Source organism: Schistocerca americana, chromosome 2 (assembly GCF_021461395.2).
Source record: "Schistocerca americana isolate TAMUIC-IGC-003095 chromosome 2, iqSchAmer2.1, whole genome shotgun sequence".
In the NCBI taxonomy this organism is placed as follows: Eukaryota; Metazoa; Arthropoda; class Insecta; order Orthoptera; family Acrididae; genus Schistocerca; species Schistocerca americana.
In genome coordinates this window covers 709317701-709341062 of record NC_060120.1, presented here as the reverse complement: position 1 = coordinate 709341062, position 23362 = coordinate 709317701, and the positions used below count along the sequence as shown (strand labels likewise).

The following is a 23362-nucleotide window of genomic DNA, read 5'->3' as shown; positions in this document are numbered from 1 at the left end:
TTATGGGATTCTTTTTCCTATTCATCTGCATTAATTTACATTTATCTATATTTAGTTAGCTGCCATTTTTTACACCAATCACAAATCCTGTCCAAGTCATCTTGTATCCTCCTACAGTCACTCAACGACGACACCTTCCCGTACACCACAGCATCATCAGGAAACAGCCGCACATTGCTATCCACCCTATCCAAAAGATCATTTATGTAGATACGAAACAACAGCGGACCTAGCACACTTCCCTGGGCACTCCAGATGATACCCTCACCTCCGATTAACACTTATAATCGAGGACAATATCTCTGCCAGATGAGTTGGTAGAGCGTCAGATCGCCGTGCGAAAGGTCCCGAATTCGAAACCCACTAATCGCTTCTTTTAACAGATTACGTGTGAAAGTGTTGCACGGCAAAACATTTTTCTGCCATGTAAAATGACATTTCGGAGTTTGTAGCAATGTTGTTTTGGTAGGCTGCTTCCGCTTCGTTAGTAGCAAAGCTACGGAGTCCATAGGTAAATGTTGTGTTAACTATACATGTATTCTATATGTTTGCTACTTTCAACTAACGAAGTGAAATCAGACTGCCAAAAGAACATTGATACAAACTCTGAAACGTCACTTTACCTTGCAGTTACCTTTCCAGTTTTTAGCACACAGTGACAACGAAAAGATGCCTAGGAAACAGTGTCTTCCGCCAAGTACGACAGCCTGGTGAGAGATTTCGCCTGATGTCGTGCAGACCACATAACATAACTGTCATGCCTTTCCTTCTGCACGACAATTCTAGGGCGCTCTCTGCAGGAGCAATGAAGATGGTCCTGCAGCGTTGGGATGGGAGCTGTTTGACCAACCACAATACAGCCCGTAATTGGTTCCCTTTGAGTATTATCTCTCCTCACATGTACCGCTGGCTATGTAGACAACTTTTTGGCACAGACAACGAGCTGCAGATCAGCACAGAGAATTGGTGGAAACCTTTTCACAGTGGTTTCCATTTCACGACCGATCGGACCTTACTTTCTGAATAGCTCTGATAGTAATAATAATAATAATAATAATAATACACAAATGGCTGAAGCACTGACCTTGCGGGCGAGGTAGTTCCTGGTGGCGGTCATCTGGTCGCGCGTGTCGTTGAAGGCTGCCTTCCAGTCGCCGTCGGGCTGGAGCAGCGGCCTGCGCCGAATGGCTGCCACGAATGCGTGCACCTCCTTCGCCAGCTGACTGCGGCGGTTTCCGGCCAGACGCATCACCCGCTTCTCCACCTCCTGCGCGCTGAAGCAGCGCCGCTTCCCGCCCCACCCTGAAACACGCCGGCACACGCCTCTTACAAGTACCAGTCTATCCATCCACACGATATTCATAAGGCATACCAATTGGAGGAAAGAAGAAACACCAAGAAATCAGTATACTTTATGGCTATGGCTCCAGTAGCTGCCCACACCACCGCAGAAAAACGATATAGCTCGGTTCCAAGTCTCTCCAGCACGTATCATAAGTATTCCATTGGTTAGCAACTGGCGTTAAGTGGTACAGAGTTATGTTCGAAATTATCCATATTTTCAAGATTATTTTCCTTGTACTGGCGAAATATCTTCTGAAAGTAGATGACCTGAATAGTGCGTTGCATAGGGTCAACAAGCAGCCGTTGATGGCAGTCACCAACAACCGATTTCCGGAAAAAATTCATTTAATCTAATGTACAATATTTCGCGCACATTCCACTACAGACTGAAAATTCATTGTCGAAAAAAATCTCCTAATCTGTAGCTAATCCATTTCTCCGCTTATCCTTTCTTCCGGGATGCTAATCCATCGAGGTGTGCAGGAGAAGTTCTGTGCAGTTTGGAAGGTGGTGGAGAACGGACTGTTGTTGGGGACTGGGAGGGGTGGGGTGCACTGTTCTGCCTGGGTAGCTCAGATGGTCGAGTATTTGTTCGCGAAAGATGTAGGTTCAGATTTCGAATTTTGGTCCACCACACAGTTTCAGACTGCCAGGTAGTTTCAGTGCGAATAAACTTTTTCATATGATCATCCAAAGGGAGGTATCTGTTTCTTCTCTTCTACTGATCCATGTTCTCAAATGAGGAACTTCTTTCTGCAATGTGACCATAATAGTATCACTGATTATACTTCTCACGTTCTCTCATACCAGTCAGTACATACGGATTTCTAGTGTGTAATACACTGAATCTCGTCAGTCACATTGAATAAATATTGAGACTCAGTTTTTTTATGGCAACGTTTTGTGGTCAACGGTGTCATAGCTACAGTGAACGATAACACCTGAACTTCAGCATTCAAGACAGGCGGTTAACTGAAGGACGAGAAACAAGGAATATCTGCAAATATTCGAAAAGGAATAGACTTTTCTTAGCGGCCCGGAGTAAATACTCGTAAGCGCAAGTCGCCTTTCAGTCGGGTTCGATACCCGGCCTGGTCAAAGATTTTCTACGCTCGGGAACGGGGTGTCGTATTGTCCTTACGGTCGTTTCCTCATAATTGACTTTACACAAGTGAGATGGCTTAATGGAATCTGCCAGAAAGACAATAAAAGAAAAGGAACCTCACCTTTCCCCAAACTGCGTTGTCAGGAAAACTGAGGAATCGGTAACTAGCACTGTTCCTAAATAAACATACATAGGCCTCTTTGAGCCTCTTCCTAAAGTCAGAAAAGTAAAACTAGTAAGGTCTCTCTCACTGTGTTTGTTTGTTTGTGTGTGTGTGTGTGTGTCATTCGAGTATATTCCGAACAATTCACTGTCTCTTGTCTAATTAGAACGTTAATAATAAATGATTCAGAAATAAATTAAAAAACACGAGACTAGATGTGTACCAGTAAGTAAAATATTCATCTAACGTCTTCAGTGAGAATACATAAAGGTGAAAGAGTCGCTGCGTGGAGACATCACATATCATCAGAAGGTCTTTGCGAGATATTCAGCGCATATGGCAACAAGCCAAGAATAGCATTCGCCATCTGTCTACTCCAGCTGCTATATTAGCAGCAGCGGTTGTGCCGAGAGCTTACTCATCGCACTGAGAGCGGTAAGGATCAATTGGTCACACTCGCGCTTAGTCACCACCATGGACAAAGGCGTGGCAGTTATCTCTGGCCGACTATCATTAGATTAGGCCCGCATACCCCAGGCGGTCCATTACAAGCCGGCTCCTCCACGTCACCACAATGTCACTGTGTGAAACGCAAGCAAGCTACGCCGCGTGTCGTCGGACCGTTGACCCACGCTGACTCAAGCTGGTGCTACGTCTATCTTACGCTCTGCTGCACGACGCTGTGCTCTCACAGTGAATTAACACTAACGTTATCTCATCGCAGGCAAATAAGTGTTTATACACTCCTGGAAATGGAAAAAAGAACACATTGACACCGGTGTGTCAGACCCACCATACTTGCTCCGGACACTGCGAGAGGGCTGTACAAGCAATGATCACACGCACGGCACAGCGGACACACCAGGAACCGCGGTGTTGGCCGTCGAATGGCGCTAGCTGCGCAGCATTTGTGCATCTCCGCCGTCAGTGTCAGCCAGTTTGCCGTGGCATACGGAGCTTCATCGCAGTCTTTAACACTGGTAGCATGCCGCGACAGCGTGGACGTGAACCGTATGTGCAGTTGACGGACTTTGAGCGAGGGCGTATAGTGGGCATGCGGGAGGCCGGGTGGACGTACCGCCGAATTGCTCAACACGTGGGGCGTGAGGTCTCCACAGTACATCGATGTTGTCGCCAGTGGTCGGCGGAAGGTGCACGTGCCCGTCGACCTGGGACCGGACCGCAGCGACGCACGGATGCACGCCAAGACCGTAGGATCCTACGCAGTGCCGTAGGGGACCGCACCGCCACTTCCCAGCAAATTAGGGACACTGTTGCTCCTGCGGTATCGGCGAGGACCATTCGCAAGCGTCTCCATGAAGCTGGGCTACGGTCCCGCACACTGTTAGGCCGTCTTCCGCTCACGCCCCAACATCGTGCAGCCCGCCTCCAGTAGTGTCGCGGCAGGCGTGATTGGAGGGACGAATGGAGATGTGTCGTCTTCAGCGATGAGAGTCACTTCTGCCTTGGTGCCAATGATGGTCGTATGCGTGTTTGGCGCCGTGCAGGTGAGCGCCACAATCAGGACTGCATACGACCGAGGCACACAGGGCCAACACCCGGCATCATGGTGTGGGGAGCGATCTCCTACACTGGCCGTACACCACTGGTGATCGTCGAGGGGACACTGAATAGTGCACGGTACATCCAAACCGTCATCGAACCCATCGTTCTACCATTCCTAGACCGGCAAGGGAACTTGCTGTTCCAACAGGACAATGCACGTCCGCATGTATCCCGTGCCACCCAACGTGCTCTAGAAGGTGTAAGTCAACTACCCTGGCCAGCAAGATCTCCGGATCTGTCCCCCATTGAGCATGTTTGGGACTGGATGAAGCGTCGTCTCACGCGGTCTGCACGTCCAGCACGAACGCTGGTCCAGCTGAGGCGCCAGGTGGAAATGGCATGGCAAGCCGTTCCACAGGACTACATCCAGCATCTCTACGATCGTCTCCATGGGAGAATAGCAGCCTGCATTGCTGCGAAAGGTGGATATACACTGTACTAGTGCCGACATTGTGCATGCTCTGTTGCCTGTGTCTATGTGCCTGTGGTTCTGTCAGTGTGATCATGTGATGTATCTGACCCCAGGAATGTGTCAATAAAGTTTCCCCTTCCTGGGACAATGAATTCACGGTGTTCTTATTTCAATTTCCAGGAGTGTACTTTCACTCATCGCAGCTCGAATTACTGATGCGTAACTTACATATAGGCAACCTGCTGCACAGAGCTGCCATGTGGACTGAGTAGCCTTCAGGCTCTCCCCATGACTGACTGCAGGAACAACGACTTGGTTAGGCTCCGTTTAAAATGTTCCTTACGATTGCAGCCCGAGAGTTTAGAAAAACTGTTTTCCTGGAGTAATGACCTTGAATGACCACAGTTTCTGTCGTCTCAATCCGAACTGAAAAACTTTTTACCAGTTTTTATTCGTTTTTCAGTTACGCATTTGATATATCTTTGAATGATGTGGAATCATATGATTTCCAATGTAAGAACCCTGTGTGTACTCAAGAAGAGCTACGCATTTTATACACCAAAATTTATCATAAACTAGTCTGTCAAATGGGCGGGTAAAATTCAGCAAATGGGCTCAAAGAATTACGCAAAACAATGACAGAAACTCATTTACAAGGATACTGTGTACATTGTATAATTTAAAAGCACTAATGATGTAGTCGTCAATTAAAAATAAAAAGCATCGGGTGTAAATACCCATCGTAAATTTACCGAGCAGTCTGAAAGTTATTAGAATATGATACTGTAGAGAAAATATTTACCGCGTATTGTGATTGTGATTATCGTTGTCCACTGATCTGCTGTGCGAAGATTGGGAAACCGGTTTCGGAGACAGCTGAGTTTTTTTCATGAAGTTTATTCATAGCCTGAGGTTTAGAGCACCAAAACCTGTTTTCACTCCCTCTCTCTCTCTCTCTCTCTCTCTCTCTCTCTCACACACACACACACACACACAAATTACCCTCACGGATATGGCCACATGTGTGCCAACTCAACGTGTTTCCACTGTGTCTGCTGCTACTTTTTCTATTGACATCAAGGCCAAAAAGTTCATTCAAAATAAATTACCTAGTTTTAATCTTCGCCTGCAGCTTAAAACACGGTCTGGAAGGTTTAGGAAGGACAAGTTTGTAGCTTGAGCTGAAATTCTAAGGAAAGTGGTATAGGTGTAGTGGTATGGAGGTACGTAACTGAATTTGAACCTAATTATTTCTGTCACAGATTTTACTCAAAATGGTAATATTATCTATCACTATAAAATTCTTCTGTACCTAAGAGATTATCACTTCATTATGACACGAATACGGTCTGTATGCTTCACACTGGTAGAACAAGAAAGAGTAACTTAAGAAACATCGCAATTAACATCGAAGAGTGATTTAAAGACCTTGTAAAGGCTATGTCAAATTACGTTTAGAGCTGTTAAATGTAAATAGTGCTTTCTTGCTCTTTCGTCAAGTAGTACATCTTATGGCCCGTCTCGGCTTCAATTCAGGAAACATGACGTCGATATAATACTTTGAGTACGGAAACTTCTTTTTTCCCTGGATGACAATGAAGTCTTTTGTCAGGCAGTACTTTGTTGGACGGCCTCTGTAGGTGGTGCCACCATTCATTCCCATATTCTGCTACATTTTTATGTGATCTCGCCGGCCGGTGTGGCCGTGCGTTTCTAGGCGCTTCAGTCTAGAACCGCGTGACCGCTACGGTCGCAGGTTCGAATCCTGCCTCGGGCATGGATGTGTGTGATGTCTTTAGGTTAGTTAGGTTTAATTAGTTCTAAGTTCTAGGCGACTGATGACCTCAGAAGTTAAGTCGCATAGTGCTCAGAGCCATTTGAACCATGTAACCTCCAGATAGCCAGTGAGTCCACGCATCTCTTCCCTTCCATTACCCCGGCACCTAGAGTTGACATCTGATTTACGAGCTTGCCGTACACTTTTAATAACTGCTGGATGCCGCAGAAACAGTTCCTTAGGGACTGTGTTTTGTAAAATGTCATTATTAGAAGTACCCTTGTTCCTTTACGGAATAGTAATTAAGAGCAACGTAATAACTAGTAGCTACGCAGTGTGCACATTAACTAGCAGGGGGAAGACTTGTGTTTCAGTTTCATGGCATGTACTACTTTGCGTACAGAAACAACAGACTGGAACATGAGATGTAGTTTCAAAATATGTGGTGGTATGTACGGCTTGTGGAACCGTGATGTGGAAGGTGTCAATGGGACAACAAGGCATAGGCGTGCATGTTTTGATACGATAAATCAACATTACTGACATCAAGAAAAGAGAAAAGTATTTCTTATGGAAACAGCAACACCTCAGTCGCACTTTGTTTTCATTTTATTTATAGATACTTTTTCGCGATTAGCGAATCAACAGTGATGCCAAATCCAGCTCTATAGCTTGGCTATAGACAAGTTGATCACAATTGAAATTTTATTACTTGAGTCAGCGTAGATGGAAAACTATCTACCATATGGATAATAGGTATGATGTTAAGATTGTGCGCTGCAGGATTTTGCGTTGTTAGTAGTGTTAGTACCATGACTTGCCATTAGGTGGGTACTGGTAGGGCTCAAACAGGAGCATCAGTGTGCGCTACAGTCAACACGTGGTGAGCAGAGCTTTCCTCGTAACAACGTTTTGTCAGAACTATGGTAATATTGCTACTGCTCATCGCGAGTGTCGATGCCCTTTTACCGTGCCGGGATTGAAGAACGCGGTTCACAAGTTCGAATTAACTGACGATTTGGGAATTGCTTCTGGGAGTGGCCGACCGCCAACTCCGCCACAAATTGCTGCAGAAATTGCTGTTGCCACGACTAAGAATTCTGGACGCAATGTGCGATCTTCAACCAGTGTACGAGCCGTGAAATGACAGCTGATCATTCCGTGGTCTACCGTTCGAAAAGTGCTGCTAACAGTTGTGAAATGCTATCTCTAGCGAGGTTGCAGGCTGTAGTGGAGGCGGATGGTCTTCACATTGAGCGATGTTCGCGAACCCAATAGTAAACATGGTACGCAATTAACGAATGTTACCCTCTTAGTAAAAGGTGTTTCTTTCAACGGTTTATGCGTTATGCCTCTTTCGCATGACGTTATACGAGTGTTGGAACTTTAATGGTGGAAACTATTTATTTACAGCTCGTACAAATTAGATACGTGTGTCAAAGTTTTACTGACCTTCAAAGTAGTCACCAGCACTGTGTATAACCCGTTGCCAGCGATGTGGGTTGTAGGATACTCTTAGCAGTGCCAGTTGTGCTGACAATTCGAGCGGCGCGGTCTATTGCCCGACGAATTTGCAGCTCTTCTGAAGCGAATGCCGTGAAGTGTTTCCTTCACTTTAGAAATCGAGTTGAACTCACGAGGGCTTAAGTCACGGGAGTGCAGTACGTCGTGTAGCACGTAGCAGCCCCAACAGTCAAACAAATCAGCAACAGTTGGCACTGTACGTGCTTCAGCATTGTCCTGCAAATTGATGGTCAGGTCCTGCAGAAAGTGTAATTACTTCTGTCTCTATGCATTTCGTTTTTGGAACATAACCTACGACCAGCTTAGAGACAGAAGTGATGACACTTTCTGCAGGACCTTACCATCATTTTGCACGACAATGCTGAAGCACGTACAGTGCAAGCTGTTGCTGATTTGTTTGACTGATGGGGCTGCTACTTGCTATACGACGTACTGCACTCCCGTTACTTAAGCCCTCGTGAGTTCAACTAGATTTCTAAACTGAAGGAAACACTTCACGGCATTCGCTTCAGAAGAGCTACAAATTCGTCGGGCAATAGACCGCGCCGCTCGAACTGTCAGCACAACTGGCACAGCTAAGAGTATCCTACGACCCACATCGCTGGCAACGGGTTATGCACAACGCCGGTGACTACTTTGAAGGTCAGTAAAACTTTGAAACACACATCTATTTTGTATGAGCTGTAAATAAATAGTTGCCACTATTAAATTTCCAACCCTCGTAATTGTTTCCAAAAAAAAATTGTTCAAATGGCTCTGAGCACTATGGGACTTAACATCTGAGGCCATCAGTCCCCTAGAACTTAGAACTACTTAACCCTAACTAACCTATGGACGTCACACACGTCCATGTCCGAGGCAGGAGTCGAACCTTCGACCGTAGCGGTCGCGCGGTTCCAGATTGAAGCGCCCAGAACCGCTCGTCCACAACGGCCGGCATCAATATTGTCCGAATATCATTTTTTCGTTTCGAAAATTATGGAGAAGATTACGAAGAACAACGGTAGCTAATGGAGCTTCTGGCCAATAGCAACTGATCAGTTTGAAGGGCCGGGCAGCTACTGGAGCAGACAGAAGTCTAAAGCGGACAAGAGGGATAGCAGAGAAGAGGACAGAGGCGGGACGTACTAGCGCGGTGGAGCTCAGAAGATGGCGCCCCCGACGGAGCTGGCGGCGCTGACAAAGCTGCGAGCGTCCCAGTCCTCTTCGTCCCAGGAGTCGGTGGCGGAAGGCGCCTCGCCCGAGACAGACGGGCACGGAGACGCCCACGACGACTCGAGGGCCGCCTTCGCCGATGCCACTTCCGCGTGCTCCGGCAGCTCCACGGAGCAGCGCAAGGGGCCCGACGGGGCTCGACGCCCGGACACGTCGGCGGGGAACGCGCCGCACCGCCAGCCTGCGGCACCGACCGACGCGCTTGCACCCGTGGCTTCTGCCCTCGCTACAACCACCACCACCACCACCACCACCACAAGCTACCGCCTCCACTTAAGCCACAAGACACCACAAAAGCGCTCAGACCACGTGCTCTGACTACCAAGCAGCAAGCTACACAACATGGCTGTAAGAGTAAACCGAATTAGTTTGTTTTTCAGGAAAACCGGCCAAAGTTATTCCTTCCAGTTTCTTTGTCGAAACTGAGCGTTCTGTCATCCAGTACCCGCCCGTCTTACCCCTTCACACGCACCTACCACCTCCCCTATCTCTATTCACGTCTTCACGTCCATCTACTCACGCCCATATTCGTCAATTGGAACTTAAACACGATACTGAATATGAAACTGCTCACGATATATTGAAAAGGACCATAAAAAGAAGAAGCCATCAGACAACTAACGACATCAAGATTAATGCGCCATAAACAGCTACGAAAAGGAAGGCATAAAACTGGGAGGTGTGGAGAATGATGAACTTGCAGTGACGGACCTGCATTATGGACAGAACGAATCATCACTTCCGTCGTCATCATCATGATCATCATCAACGATGTATTTTCTGAAGTCACTGCTCCTCTCACCGCCTTACGCCACACTACCACGAGCCCCCGTTTCCATTCACGGCTCACACTCATCTTCGAACTGACATCAAGATTAATTAATCAAAAACAGCTACAAAAAGAATGGAGGAAAACCGGGAAGAGTGGAAAATGCAGAACTTGCATTTACGGATCTGCGTTATGAGCAGAACACGTCATGACCATCATGAACGAAGTATTTTCTGAAGGTAGTGTCCGGAAAATTCTATTTGAAAAAGAAAGAGACGATAGCCGAGGGGTTTCATTATGACTGTTTGTTAAATGTCTAGCTTACATTGAATTACATGCTTCTGGTCCATATGAAAGGCCGTACTGTCTAGTTAGGACAAGAGAACGGCTGGCGCTATTAAGCTAGTAGGAGTGTTTATTTTGACGAGGGTAAGACAATGCCGTAGAAACTAAACATCGAACAAATAACGTCATCCTGCAGCTCCTTGGCAGTCCTGTCATTTTTTTTTAATCTTTCAATGGACGCTCTATATTCATAAAGCCAATTTCACTCTCGATATATTTTCATTACACACCCATTTTAAGTGAAACTGTCCAACACGGTTGATTCGAAAACGACATGCCTTCTTGCTATCGCAAATCGTGTATCCCTGTATTCCTCCAATCGGAGGAACAACTAACCCAGTCTCGTTTGTAAGGGGTGGGGTGGGAGGGGGGTAGGACAATCAGTTTAATATGAAATGGAAATCATATCAATATTTATCATTTTCACAAACAACAAATGTGAAAGCAGCGACACATCGCATGATATATGTTAGGATTAACGAAGGATAGAACCATATACCACCATTGGCAGATGATGGTTAAAGTAATCGCTATAGCAAGTGGAAATCTTCTAACACCAGTATTGCTGGCCCCTGTTTTGACCAGAACTGAGGTACAATCTTCCAAAATTTCAGTCAGGGGCCTGAAGATGGGGTAGTAAATCGCCAAAACTGGTAACCAAATAAAATAAGTTTGGAAACTAGACGGCTGAAAGGTGTTTCATTTGACATCCTCTAACGAACAGTCCAGTCCCGCAACCATCTCTGTAAAGATGGACATATACAGTCATAAGACATTGGTTTTGTAGTCTTAGAAATGCTTCCCTACATTTCCTTGAGGTGACGGTCATACGAATGTGCAACAAATCACTATCAGCTTAACAAGAAAGTCGATTTATATGGAATTCTCACTTTTATATGAGGGGAAAATTTTCAGAAAATTTATTGATTTAGCCTGCTCATTCTTGTCACCTCTAAACATTCATTTACCACTCGTGTGTTTACGCCAAAGCATGACCAGGTTTTCCCTTGAAACAGGTTCGAGACCATAACTGTTACGGCGTAAAGTCAAGAGCCGGCATGCCAGTGGGGAACGAAAGAGAAGAGACGGCTGTGAGACGTCAGCCAATAGCACGCTGACCGACCCCTCTTCAGGATGACAACGCGACAGCAGCGACCTCTAGTTGAAGAGAGCATAAGCGCCGTGGTGAGGGCCCTATTCAATAGCATCTTCAAGATTAGTGAGTACTATAGCAGTGTAAGCTGTAGTTACGTCGCTTGTACTCTCTCTGTCTCACAAACTTGGACATTGTCTGTAGCGAAGAAGATTGCTTATTTTGAATGTCGCCCTTTGCTTGCGACATATCAGTGTAATCGCAAAAGTATTGTATATTATCTTATTGTAATAAAACTAATTAATACAACTTGTTTGAACTGTTTATCTAGCAAATCGAGTATGCACGCTTCCTAGACACCACACTAACTATAAGATGAAAATTGTGGAGATAAGCAAGAATAAAAAAGTGGTTGTGATCACAAAATTAGAAATCACCTTCACAAAGCCCAGAAACAAAAAGCTTAGAAAATTGAGCCCCTTAGCCTAAATTTAAAATATCAAGTAGTGATTGGTAGGCAGATGACAACGTCTACAAGAGTTTGGTCTACAACTCTGTCTGTTTCTACTTCGACAATGACCATAAATCCTTGAACACCCATCGAGTCAAATCAATTACTTTCCATTCTCTATGTTAAATTCAACGTGTCGCAGACATAACTCCAACAGAGAGAAACTCAAGACTATTTAGAGACCAAAAATAGCGTGCAGATCGATTGTACAGGCCGAAAATAGCGTGCAGATCGATTTCCGAACAGAGGACTCCAACAAATACTGTGGAACTATACTCGAAAAAAAAAAAAGAAAAAAGATCACACAAAAAAGGATATTGCAGACCTATCGATTATATGTTTCTCCCAAACAGTGATACACAATGTGTTCTTATAGAAGTGGATCATAATTTACAACTGAACTCGTCCTATTTATTCGGGCAATGGCAAACAACCCCAGAGAGTGCTGCCCTGGAGTAGTGACCTTCGGCTCTGACCCGTGGCGCCGGGACATTGATATCTCTGTAGAATAAACTTCAATAAGGGCTATCGCCGGAAGCAAACAGACGGATATCGATCCATCTGTGGTATTTGTTTGCTCATCCATACTGGAAGCAGAATGTTCGTCCTTAAAGGATACTCTCGCCTACCTGTAGCTTCTAGCTTCTGTTTCTCCTCTCTAGTTAAATTACCTATCAGCGCAACGCCCTTCGTAGTTCAATTCAAAATAGCCTGCGCTAAACACTTCGCTAACGTTGGAATTTGTATAATTACAGTGCCGAAACTACTCGCACTCAGATTCTAGATCTACATCTACATCGATACTCTGCAAATCACACTTAAGTGCCTGGCAGAGAGTTCATCGTACCACCTGCACAATAACTATTACTCCACTCTCGAACAGTGCGCGGTAAAAAAGAACGTCTATGTCATTCCGTATGGTGATCGTTCCTCTCTATGTAACTCGGCGTCAACAAAATACTTTCGCATTTGGAGGAGAAAGATGGTGACAAAGTTTCAATGATTTTATTCCTAGTTTATCAAAAGTTTTACGCTTCTGAATCGTCTGAGAGGTAGGTCCAGCAAAGACAACGCAACATACTACATATGCACCTCTTTAAGAAATACAATAGTCTTACAGAAACAGTCGAGTGGAAAAAAAGGGATGGTATTTTTATATCTTGGGATGATTCTATGGATAGAACAGCGTTAATCCCCCAGTCTTCATAGATTTTGTGCATCTTCCCACCCCCTATAAATGAGTTAGCAGCCAACGGTGACATTCGCATCCATGAAAGGTGTTTTAGTCTACTCACGCTCACCGTAACATTCGTAAGCCACTGTACGGTGTCGGTCGGAGAGAAGTACAGAAATACTATCCTTCGATCTTTTGCACACACCAGAATAGCCGGCCGCTCTGGCCGAGCGGTTATAGGCGCTTCAATCTGGAACCGCGCGATCGCTACGGTCGCCGGTTCGAATCCTGCCTCGGGCGTAGATGGTGTGATGTCCTTAGGTTAGTTAGGTTTAAGTAGTTCTAAGTTCTAGGGGACTGATTTGAACACCAGAATAGGAGAAAGTAACACATGATACCATATCGAAAACGGAAGGAGAAAGTGCCAACTACTATACAACAGCTGTCTTCTTGAAGTATAAACGATATTAATGTTCCAGAAAAATTTCATGTATAGCCTTTCGAAAGATCATTTGAGGACCGCAGTGGTATGCCTAGCTTTCTGACTGACAAACTGGTGATGAAAAGCAGAGACCAAATTTGTGAAAATCTTCGTTTCATTATTAAGGAACTTTCGCAACGACCACGTCTTCGCAGAAATGAAGACATGGATCGCTACACAGCGCTTTGATACCGACGCCAAGCTGCACGTCGGTATAAACCAGGGGTTGCAATGAGAGGCGGCAGATTTCTACAGAGACGGTATTGAAACACTTGTGTCACGTACGATAATTGCCTCAGTTTGAAGGCGATTAAGCAGAAAAGCAGCTTCAGAGTGTACCTTTAAAATGTATACAACAAAATCTCGTTAATTTTTTTTATTGTAATACGTCTATTACTTTCTGAGTAGCCCTCGTTCTCAGAAAATGTTGTTCGGATGCATTTAGTACAGTTTCCAGGTAGAGAGTTGTCTACTGGCATCTCATCCTGTAGCCCAGCAACAGAAAATGTGTTTTCAGACGTATACCCATCTCTTTCCTTGACGAAGTTATGCAGAAGGCAGCAAGTATCTATCACAATTTCCGCCAGATCTCGTTGAGAATTTAACGAAATATCCTATTTTACATGAGGTGAGCAGAGCTTCCTGAGCCTTTTCGCTCTGTAGCTGCTCCATCAGTATCAGCTAAGGCTCTGCTTGCGAACCATAGAGCAGCGCTACAAAGTGACCCCTTTTAAGCCGGCCCGAAAGCTACGCGAGTGCTCCTCCCGAGAGACTTTGCCTGATAAGTGACGGCTCTGGTTTGGATGGGAGATGGCAGCTGGCGCCTGCGGGCAGTCTACCCGCAGTGCGGGGTACTTGCTGCACGACCGGAGCGGCTACGGAGTTCAGGGACAGCTGCAGCCAGCTGCGGCGAGTGGCTCAGCTGCTGCTGGGACTGCCCGCCGCCAAGGCCAACAACCAACGCTTTGCGCAGGCCGGCTCTCCCAGCACCGTGACGCACCTCGCCAGCCGCTGTCTGGCAACATACAATGGTCAGCCAAAACATTACGACCGCCTGCTTCAAAGTGTGTTGGTCCACCTCTGGTACGCAATACTGCAGTGATCCTGCGTGCTATGGATTCTTCCTGTACTTGGTAGGTTCCCAGAGGTTTGTGGCACTAGATGCGTACACACAGTTCCCGTCTTTTACGGGCGGGTGGTTTGTGTGCGCGGAGCTGGCACCCGATAGCATCCTAGTTGTGTTTCACCGAATTCAGACAAGACGAATTTAATGGTCAAGACGTCACGTGACTTCCCTGTCCTGTTCCTCAAAACACTGCAGCACCATTATGGCCTTGTGACACAAACTGCTGTCCGGTTGCAAGATGCCATAGATGTTGAGGAAGACATCAAGCATAATGGGATACATCCAGAATGAGATTTTCACTCTGCAGCGGAGTGTGCGCTGATATGAAACTTTCCTAGCAGATTAAAACTGTGTGCCGGACCGAGACTCGAATTCGGGACCTTTGCCTTTTGCGGGCAAGTGCTCTAACATCTGAGCTACCCAAGCACGACTCACACCCTATCCTTACAGCTTTACTTCTGCCTGTACCTCGTCTCCTACCTTCCAAACTTTGCAGAAGCTCTCCTGCGGTAGACCACTTGCCCGCGAAAGGCAAAGGTCCCGAGTTCGAGTCTCGGTCCAGCGCACAGTTTTAATCTGCCAGGAAAGTTTCATATCAGCGCACACTCCGCTGCAGAGTGAAAATCTCATTCTGCAAACATCCCTTAGGCTGTGGCTAAACCATATCTCCGCAATATCCTTTCTTTCAGGAGTGCTAGTTCTGCAAGGTTTGCAGGAGAGCTTCTGCAAAGTTTGGAAGGGAGGAGACGAGGTACTGGCAGAAGTAAAGCTGTGAGGACGGGGCGTGAGTCGTGCTTGGGTAGCTCAGATGGTAGAGCACTTGCCAGCGAAAGGCAAAGATCCCGAGATCGAGTCTCGGTCCGGCACACAGTTGTAATCTGCCAGGAAAGTTTCATAATGGGAAACAGGTGGTCCCTAATAGTCCACAGCTGTCATGGTGCCTTCGATTACTACGCAGGTCCCATGGAAGCCCAGGTGAATCCCCCGCCCCCATAACATAATTCTGCTCCTACAGGCCTGTGTCCGTGGCACGGTGAATTCTTCGAACAGCTGTTCAAAAATGTCTCTGAGCACTATGGGACTCAACTGCCAAGGTCATCAGTCCACTAGAACATAGAACTACTTAAACCAAACTAACCTAACGACTTCACACACATCCATGCCCGAGGCAGAATTCGAACCTGCGACCGTAGCGGTCGCGCGGTTCTAGACTGTAGCGCCTAGAACCGCTCGGCCACCCCGGCCGGCAACAGCTGTTCGCCTGGATGACTACGTATCTGTAAACTACCATCGAACTGGTATGACCCACTGTCTGATTTCGCTACAAGCATATTTGACGATGCTGTTGGATCAACATGGTAGAGGTTTTCTGCTGCGAAACACCGGTTCAATAATGTGCACTCAACAGTGTACTCCGAAACACTTGTGTCTCCGCCAGCATCGTACTCTGTCGGCAGATCTGCCACAGATCGCGCTAAAATGAACGGGCAAGCCTTCGATCCCTATTTATTGTGATAAGGGATGGACGTTCAACTTGTTGTCGCCTATTCATAGTTTCTTCATCTTCATCCATATTCCATAGATGCTCAAGCCATAGCACGCGAACAGCCGACCAGCGTCGCTGTTTCCGAGATGCTCGTCCAAGGTGCAGTACCAAAGTAATTTAACCTCTGTAAAATTCGCTTACGCCAGTGTATTTCCCCATTTGTGCGACTTACCGTCACCAGAACGATTCCCCATTCGTCTGTGTTCCGCTCAAATGCTTCCCTTATCACGTCACGTGCCGTCAGAGTCACGAGTCAGCATTCAATCTCGGGGTGGGCGCTGGCCATAGTGTTGTAACTCGTCAGTGTATGTCCGTATCTACACATGTACAGGATGAAAATACATACACTCTGCCAAACATCTCACTCCCGGAGCTAATTCTTTGAATTCTCTGTATCGCGCTGTGCCGCCTACTGTTTCGTCTTATATTACACCATGTCGGGAACTACGGTTAACCGACAGCATGCCTGGGGTCGTCAGAATCTATTGTCATGACGGACGCCGTAGACTTTCATCCAAGGAAAGTTTTTGGTGCTATAGCAAAACAAAAATAAGATTGAAAATAGCGATAGCTAAGGAGCCGTTCAACAAAGAGAAAAAATTATTTAGTGGGTCATTGAATAATAACCTAAGGGAGATATGGGCCAAATGATTTACATGATGATCAGAAACAGCGTGTTGCAGGGTAGGTTTTGCTGAAAAATAATGGTTCGGAAAAAACTTCCGATACTATACGCCATTCCCGAGTTAATTAGCATCTAAATGAGACAATTATGGCGTTTAGTGCATAGATTCAAGTGAGCTGGTGTCGCTGAACGTGTTTTGCCTTTGGTTTCCTAAAACCGAACAAAAGAGCTACACAAAAATTGGACGCAACCCTAGTCATAAGCTGAGCAGTCTCGTGCGGTATCATCTACGCTATGAGAACAACTGACATTGTATCTGGCGGGCAGCTTGAATTTTCGTGCACAACGACCTGATTGGCTAACTTCAAATCTAATTAACTCGGAAAAGCGAAACGTATCGAATTTTTTTCTTAACAATTATTGTCAGCACTACCTACCCTACACTACCCTCACAAGCTCTTCAGACTGTTTCAAACCACTGAAAATAGTTTTTTGTACGCCGCATAGACTTGGACGTTGAGAAAGATGAGGAAGAAGGCTTAACGTACTGGAAGTGTGAGTATACTACAAACTAGAGGGGGCTAGAGTTGGAAAGACAGGTTAAGGGACGAGGTGATGTTGGTAAGAGTTCAGGAGAACTGGAACCTCTTACAAACCACAAAGAAAACAAATGAAACTTGGCTGTGCTATACCATGGTAATACCACGATTACTGCAGCAAGAAATTGAAGGAACAGTAAAGAGAAAGAGAGGGTGAGAAGGAGATACCAATTAACGGACCGTGTAATGGAAGAAAGCGAGATCTCCACCCAACTGAATAGAAATGCTCGAGAAGGGAGAGGACCTGCCGCATGGCAGAACAACTGCTGACGATGATTATATCAACAGTGATAGCATTCAAGGTGGCTTCGTGTACTATAAATACACAGGAGAAGGAAAATGAAATGAAATAATCGACATGAAAGTGTATTCAGAAGCCTGCTGCCAAAGCTTCGTAATACAAAGAAAACCGTGCTTACGATAGAGTTCAAACAAAAACATTAATGATTACACTAATATTGACAGAGCTCCGCAGTAGCTGAAGCTGAATATGAATTTTCTACCTGTATCGAAAAACCAGCAGTTCACGTAAAGCTTCATAAACTGCTTTGTCCTGCATGTTCTTAAGGTATTTTCTCTATAAATACAGCGTAAGTCTCACGATTGTAACTGTCGAGTTATAAAAATGGCAATAGCTAACTAAAAATACTACCAATGTCAACAATGCCATTAGATGTCCCTACAACTAAGACTGCATTCTAGATGAACCGGAAATTTTGGAGAACTTTGTATTTCGTCTCAAATGCCTGTTAGAACTAAAAATGACTCTCCAGTAACATTTTAGTTTGGACTGAATGTCTTTACGAAAGCTCCGAGTTTCAAAACCCTACTGGACAGGTACAATTGCCGTTTCCACTGGTTAGACACTTTATGTTAACTAATCAAGTAACGACAATCAACAACTGTGTTTCTAATGTGATTACACGATTGCTACGAACAGTAAGTTGATAGCTATTTAGAACATTAAGTTTACACTGGAAAGCTGTGAGGCCCATCAATGGCTGATAACTTGAGTTTCAGTATCGTCTGTTCTTTTATCGAGACATACGTGACACTCATACGAATATATAAGCTCATTCATGCGCAAATGCAAATGTAAAATATACTGCTGGGATGGGAAGGAATTACGTTCGCTGCGTTAGATAATCATCATGGCCATTATATCTCCTCTCTCGATTAACAATGTAGAAGCGAGCAACAAGAGCTCCTTCAGTTCATGTAAGCGGATCCAGGATGCAAGCGAATGATCTAATTTTGTTACTTAAGTGCTGATGACGCTGAGGTAACTTCCCGACCTCTAATACAGACCGGGAGATGTAAACTAGTGCGCCTGCAAGTGACGCAACCCGCAAAGCACTTGTCCGCCTGCTGCGCTGTCCGGGGCGACCTGCAGGCCGCAGGCGTGTTTAGATTAAAACAGGAAAGAAAAGACCGTTGCATCTATGACCCAGCACGCCGGGACTGGACAGACAGGTACATGAATATTTCCTTGTAGTCGACCAGTAGCGTAAGCTCTAGCGACTCTCGCAGAAAGCGCAACTGGTGTGACGTGTTCGCTTAGTCAGAGCCAGTTTTCCTCATCTACATAACTGACAACGTAATGTTGATTATTAATAGTTACACAATTGTTCAGTTAGCTACATTCAGTGAGAGGTAATCTCGAAAGTCCTTACCAGAACGCAATGGATATGTTACAACGAACGCAATAAATGCAAAAAGATGCACAATATCGTCTTATTTTGTGTGTCAGTAACAGCACAGTATGAAATTATTTAAACAATTTTTAGTTTCTGGTGTTAATGCTAATTTTTGTGATGTGTTTCTTTTCCCAGTATATAAACCTTCACTGAGTACTTCGCAAAATTAGTCTGTTTTCCGCTTTTCTACTCGATATTTTGCAGAAAGACGACCTTATTTTCACGAAACGCTATTGTGGAGCAGAGAAGCAATGTTATAATTTTAACTGTTGGGTAATTGGCTAAGGAGCATATAAACAAGGTACGACAGATCAGGGCACTTCTGGAAGCATACAGACAATAATCTTCCTCTTTATGTATTTGGGAATGCAGCAGACAAGGAAAAAATGGTTCAAATGGCTCTGAGCACTATGAGACTTAACATCTGTGGTCATCAGTCCCCTAGAACTTAGAACTGCTTAAACCTAACTAACCTAAGGACATCACACACGTCCATGCCCGAGGCAGGATTCGAGCCTGCGACCGTAGGGGTCACGTGGTTCCAGACTGTAGCGCCTAGAACCGCCCGGCCACACCGGCCGGCGAAGTATTATATTTGCAGTATATTATTCATAGTGAATACGTAGCTGTTGTTAGAAATCTGAATAAATAAAAGCTACAGCTGAAGGGCATTATCAGGTGTTCCGGAGTTATTGTTGTGAATACTTTGTGTCCCGAGACAGGAGGTGTTATTTCCTTAAATAAGATCGTTAGAAGACCTATGCAAAGCAAAATACAGAGTACTATCATGATGAGAAAATATCATGCAAATAAACTGAAACTCACGGCTAGTGTGCTGCCAAACACTTCACTGCCACGCAGTACACTATCTTCCCACGTTAGAGTATCACCTTTTGGCATTATTTTCAGAGTAAAGTTTACGGATAAGCATTACAAATAAGAGATTAATTGTTCGCTTGCATTTGAACTATTTAGTGCGCTTTAAACTAGAAAACAAATACCAGCAGCGTTTAATGGCACAGAATTTATCCGCACGAGCTGAAAATAATAGCAAGCTTTTAATGTGAATTGCAAATGAAAATTGTCAGTTGGGCCTCTCTCATTCCTGACAGCTTCAGACAACTGTTTATAAGGAAACATTCAGGAATATGTTTATACGATTTCTTTTGTCTTCAGAATGGGTATATCGTCACCTATTACGCATACCCGATTCTTGTAGAAAAACTTTATATTTGGCTTTGTGAGGCGAGAAATTTATTTTGTATCATTCTGACAATTAACTGATATTTGTTGTGTCAACCAGCAACGAATATCTATGTAAGAAGACACACATCAACAATAAGACACAGTACACTGTCACATGTCACGGACTACAAAAATGTAGTCGAAAGCTTAATATATCAAGGAAATCTCAGTGGTAAACAAAAATGGAAAGAAATACATGTTAACGTAAAATAGAGGATATTTCTGGAAACCAGTAAAGTAGCATTTTAGATATTGTACAAATATGTATATATTTGCTCGTTTCATATGCATTTGTACTTGTTAGAGTATTGTGTTACGGGTACATGCACTGTCAGTACTAAATTTGGAAAAGACTAACGGTGGTGACAAAACAGCTTGCCGAAATATGGAAACATTCAGATGTCGCCACACGAGAACGTATCGACGTCATCAAATGCCGGAAAATCTAAACTCTATCGAAATTGTGTTTGTTATAGTATTATTTTATGAGGGTAAAAAGTTCACTGTACAGGAAATAAACTAAATTCCGATCATTTATTTATGTGTTTCAGAACATTATAACTCCATTTTAAAAACAAACAATTCATTTCATTCTTTTAACTTCGTAGGAGTGGTGTTGTAACGTCAGGCAATCAAAAGAGAACATACACCCTCTATGAGCCGATTGGATGACTTGGAATTACATTTGTACAACCTCAAAGGAATGAAACAAATTGTTGATCAAAATTAATTTTTAATGCTGTGAGATATGTAAGACAAGAAACCAAATTGTTTACCTAAAAATTATTTCCCTTACACGACAAAGAAAAGAACTACAATACCAGCACAGTGTGAAAAAACCTGAAGCTATATCACTGTGTTACAAGTACGTTCACATTAATTACTCAGATCTACTTGCAAGCACTACATTGCTAAATAAGTAACTAAGGCGCAACAATTGGGAGCGCTTACGTCTGAAGACGGAGCGAATGCGGCGGCAGAGTTCGGTGATGCCATTCGCCAACACGTCGATCGCCTTCTGCAGGAGTCGCAGCAGCGGACACTCGGCGCTTTGTTGCGCGAAGCAGCTGGCCATCTCTGAAGTGGGTTGGCTCGGCTCTCTCTCGCGAGCTCAGCTGACAGTAGACTGCGCCGAGACCCGCTCGGCGACCACTACTTAGGCGCTCCGCGGCGCCCCACCACAGCCTCCGGCTGGCCACGTCACAGGATGCGCGCGCAGCGTAAACAAACAAAGCGGGCGCAGTGCAGGTCAGCATCGCGTTCCGCCACGCCGTGGACCGCCTCCACAATATTTACCCGGCGTACTATTGGCCGTGGCGATGGTTGCAGGGACGCGCCGATAGTGATGCTACGTCACACCTCACACAAAGAACGTCCTCCCTCATATCTTCCTCTTACGCTGCTCGTCACGTGATATCTCCGTAGCATCCCGCATTGTACGACTGGTACTGACATGCAGTTCCAACCGTTATCTCGGCAGACGTCGCTAATTACACAATAGGCGCGCGACCTTGAGGTGGTCGTTTCGAAACTAGGTCGTGTAAAAAATTTTACCACCAAAATTTAGACGGCAAGAGGGACGAAAGTGACGGCGCAAAAAACAAGGTCACTAGGAGGATCACTAATCTTCTTACAAGGGAACTGCGCCTACTCATCATCATCGATCTCGTCCAGATTTGTTTTATATGCAGTGTTTCATCAGAAATGAAAGTGACAGAAATGGAAGCTCCACATTGCCAAGCGTTTATAAAATTTTATCATCTTTGGCACGGGTCAGACAGGGTATGAACCATATACGGGCTGGTTATAACTAAATTTTCCCTACTTGGACCAGCGTTGACGGAAAACTATTACCTAACGGGCACCCAACTTAATGGAATGACACTCAGAATGTGCGCTGTAGGATTTGTGTTGTTAGTAGTGTTAGTGTCATAACTTGCCGTTAGGTGCCGATACTGGTACGGCCATAGGGCTGAAACTCGAGCATAAGTGTGCGTTACAGTCAACACGGGTGTACACGAGGTCAACAGGGCTTTACTCATAAAGCTGTTTTATCAAAACAGCAATAGCGCTGCTGCTCTTCGCGCGTATCGATGCATTAAAGGAATACGCAGAGGCCCTTTTCACGCGCCGGAGTTGAAGAACGCTGTTCGGACGTTCGAATTAACTGGCGATCTGGGAATTGTTCCTGGGAGAGGCAAGCGGCCAATTGCGCCACAAATTGTTCAAGAAATTACTTTTGCCATTGCTGAGAATGGTAGACGCAATGTTTTATCTTCAGGCAGTACACGATTTGTGTCACGACAGCTAAACATTCAATGGCCCGTCACATAACAGTCGTTTCGGGCAACTGTAGCGCAATCTCTGGTATAGTGGATGCAGATGGGTGCACATTGAGCAACGTCCGTAACCTGGAACGTAAACATGGTACACGATCAGCAAATGTTACCCTCATTCTTCCGAATGTCCTACAAATGCTTAAACAATGTTTCATTGTCCAAAGACTACTCGTTTTTCATTTTTAATTATAATCACCCAGTATGTTAGCGAAGTTACCACGCAGCGGAAAGAGGGCAGAACGGAAACCCGAGAGTCCTGGGATCGAGCCGTTATGTGGAATTGCTTTTATTTTAATGTTTACGTTATTTACACTGCAAAGAAACCGAAATAATGCACAGTATGTCGTATGTATCGATATTTTCACAAAAGGCATAAGAAAAAACGGCAAAGAAAGATTTGAGATTGCAAATAAATTTCCAGACAGCAACTGCAAGCGTGCATGAGAACTCTCTATAAAATTGGATACTTTCATTATTTTACGATTGATGATTTACACCAGGCTGTTCCAGCTCGTCGGCTCCGCGGTGAGCCGCGGAGCGCTCCCTGCTCCAGGGAGCCGTGTCGCTGTGGCCATTCAAGTGGGCCGGCACGCCGGCACGTGGCACGGCTGGCTGAAGGCAGGCGGCAAGGCAAGTGTCTTACAAGATCGACAACCTCATACTCTTAGCTCCTAAGGCGTGGTGACATGCTAGTCCAGGAAATACG

At 45.1% G+C, this 23362-nt stretch overlaps 1 protein-coding gene across 2 annotated transcripts in view; it reads right to left on the bottom strand.

Moving 5' to 3' along the window:
* LOC124595208 overlaps positions 1-21452 on the bottom strand; it is a 29066-nt gene extending 7614 nt beyond the window's left edge. Inside the window, exons 1-3 of one of the 2 annotated variants that reach the window (XM_047133845.1) lie at positions 21269-21452; positions 9020-9287; positions 1085-1302 (exon numbers count right to left, since the gene is read on the bottom strand). In XM_047133845.1, the coding sequence (XP_046989801.1) occupies positions 1085-1302; positions 9020-9287; positions 21269-21313 (531 nt within the window). In that variant the 5' untranslated portion in view covers positions 21314-21452. The remainder of the gene's footprint in view (positions 1-1084; positions 1303-9019; positions 9288-21268) is intronic. The other variant, XM_047133847.1, reaches the window with a different exon arrangement.
* Positions 21453-23362: the final 1910 nt, after the last annotated feature.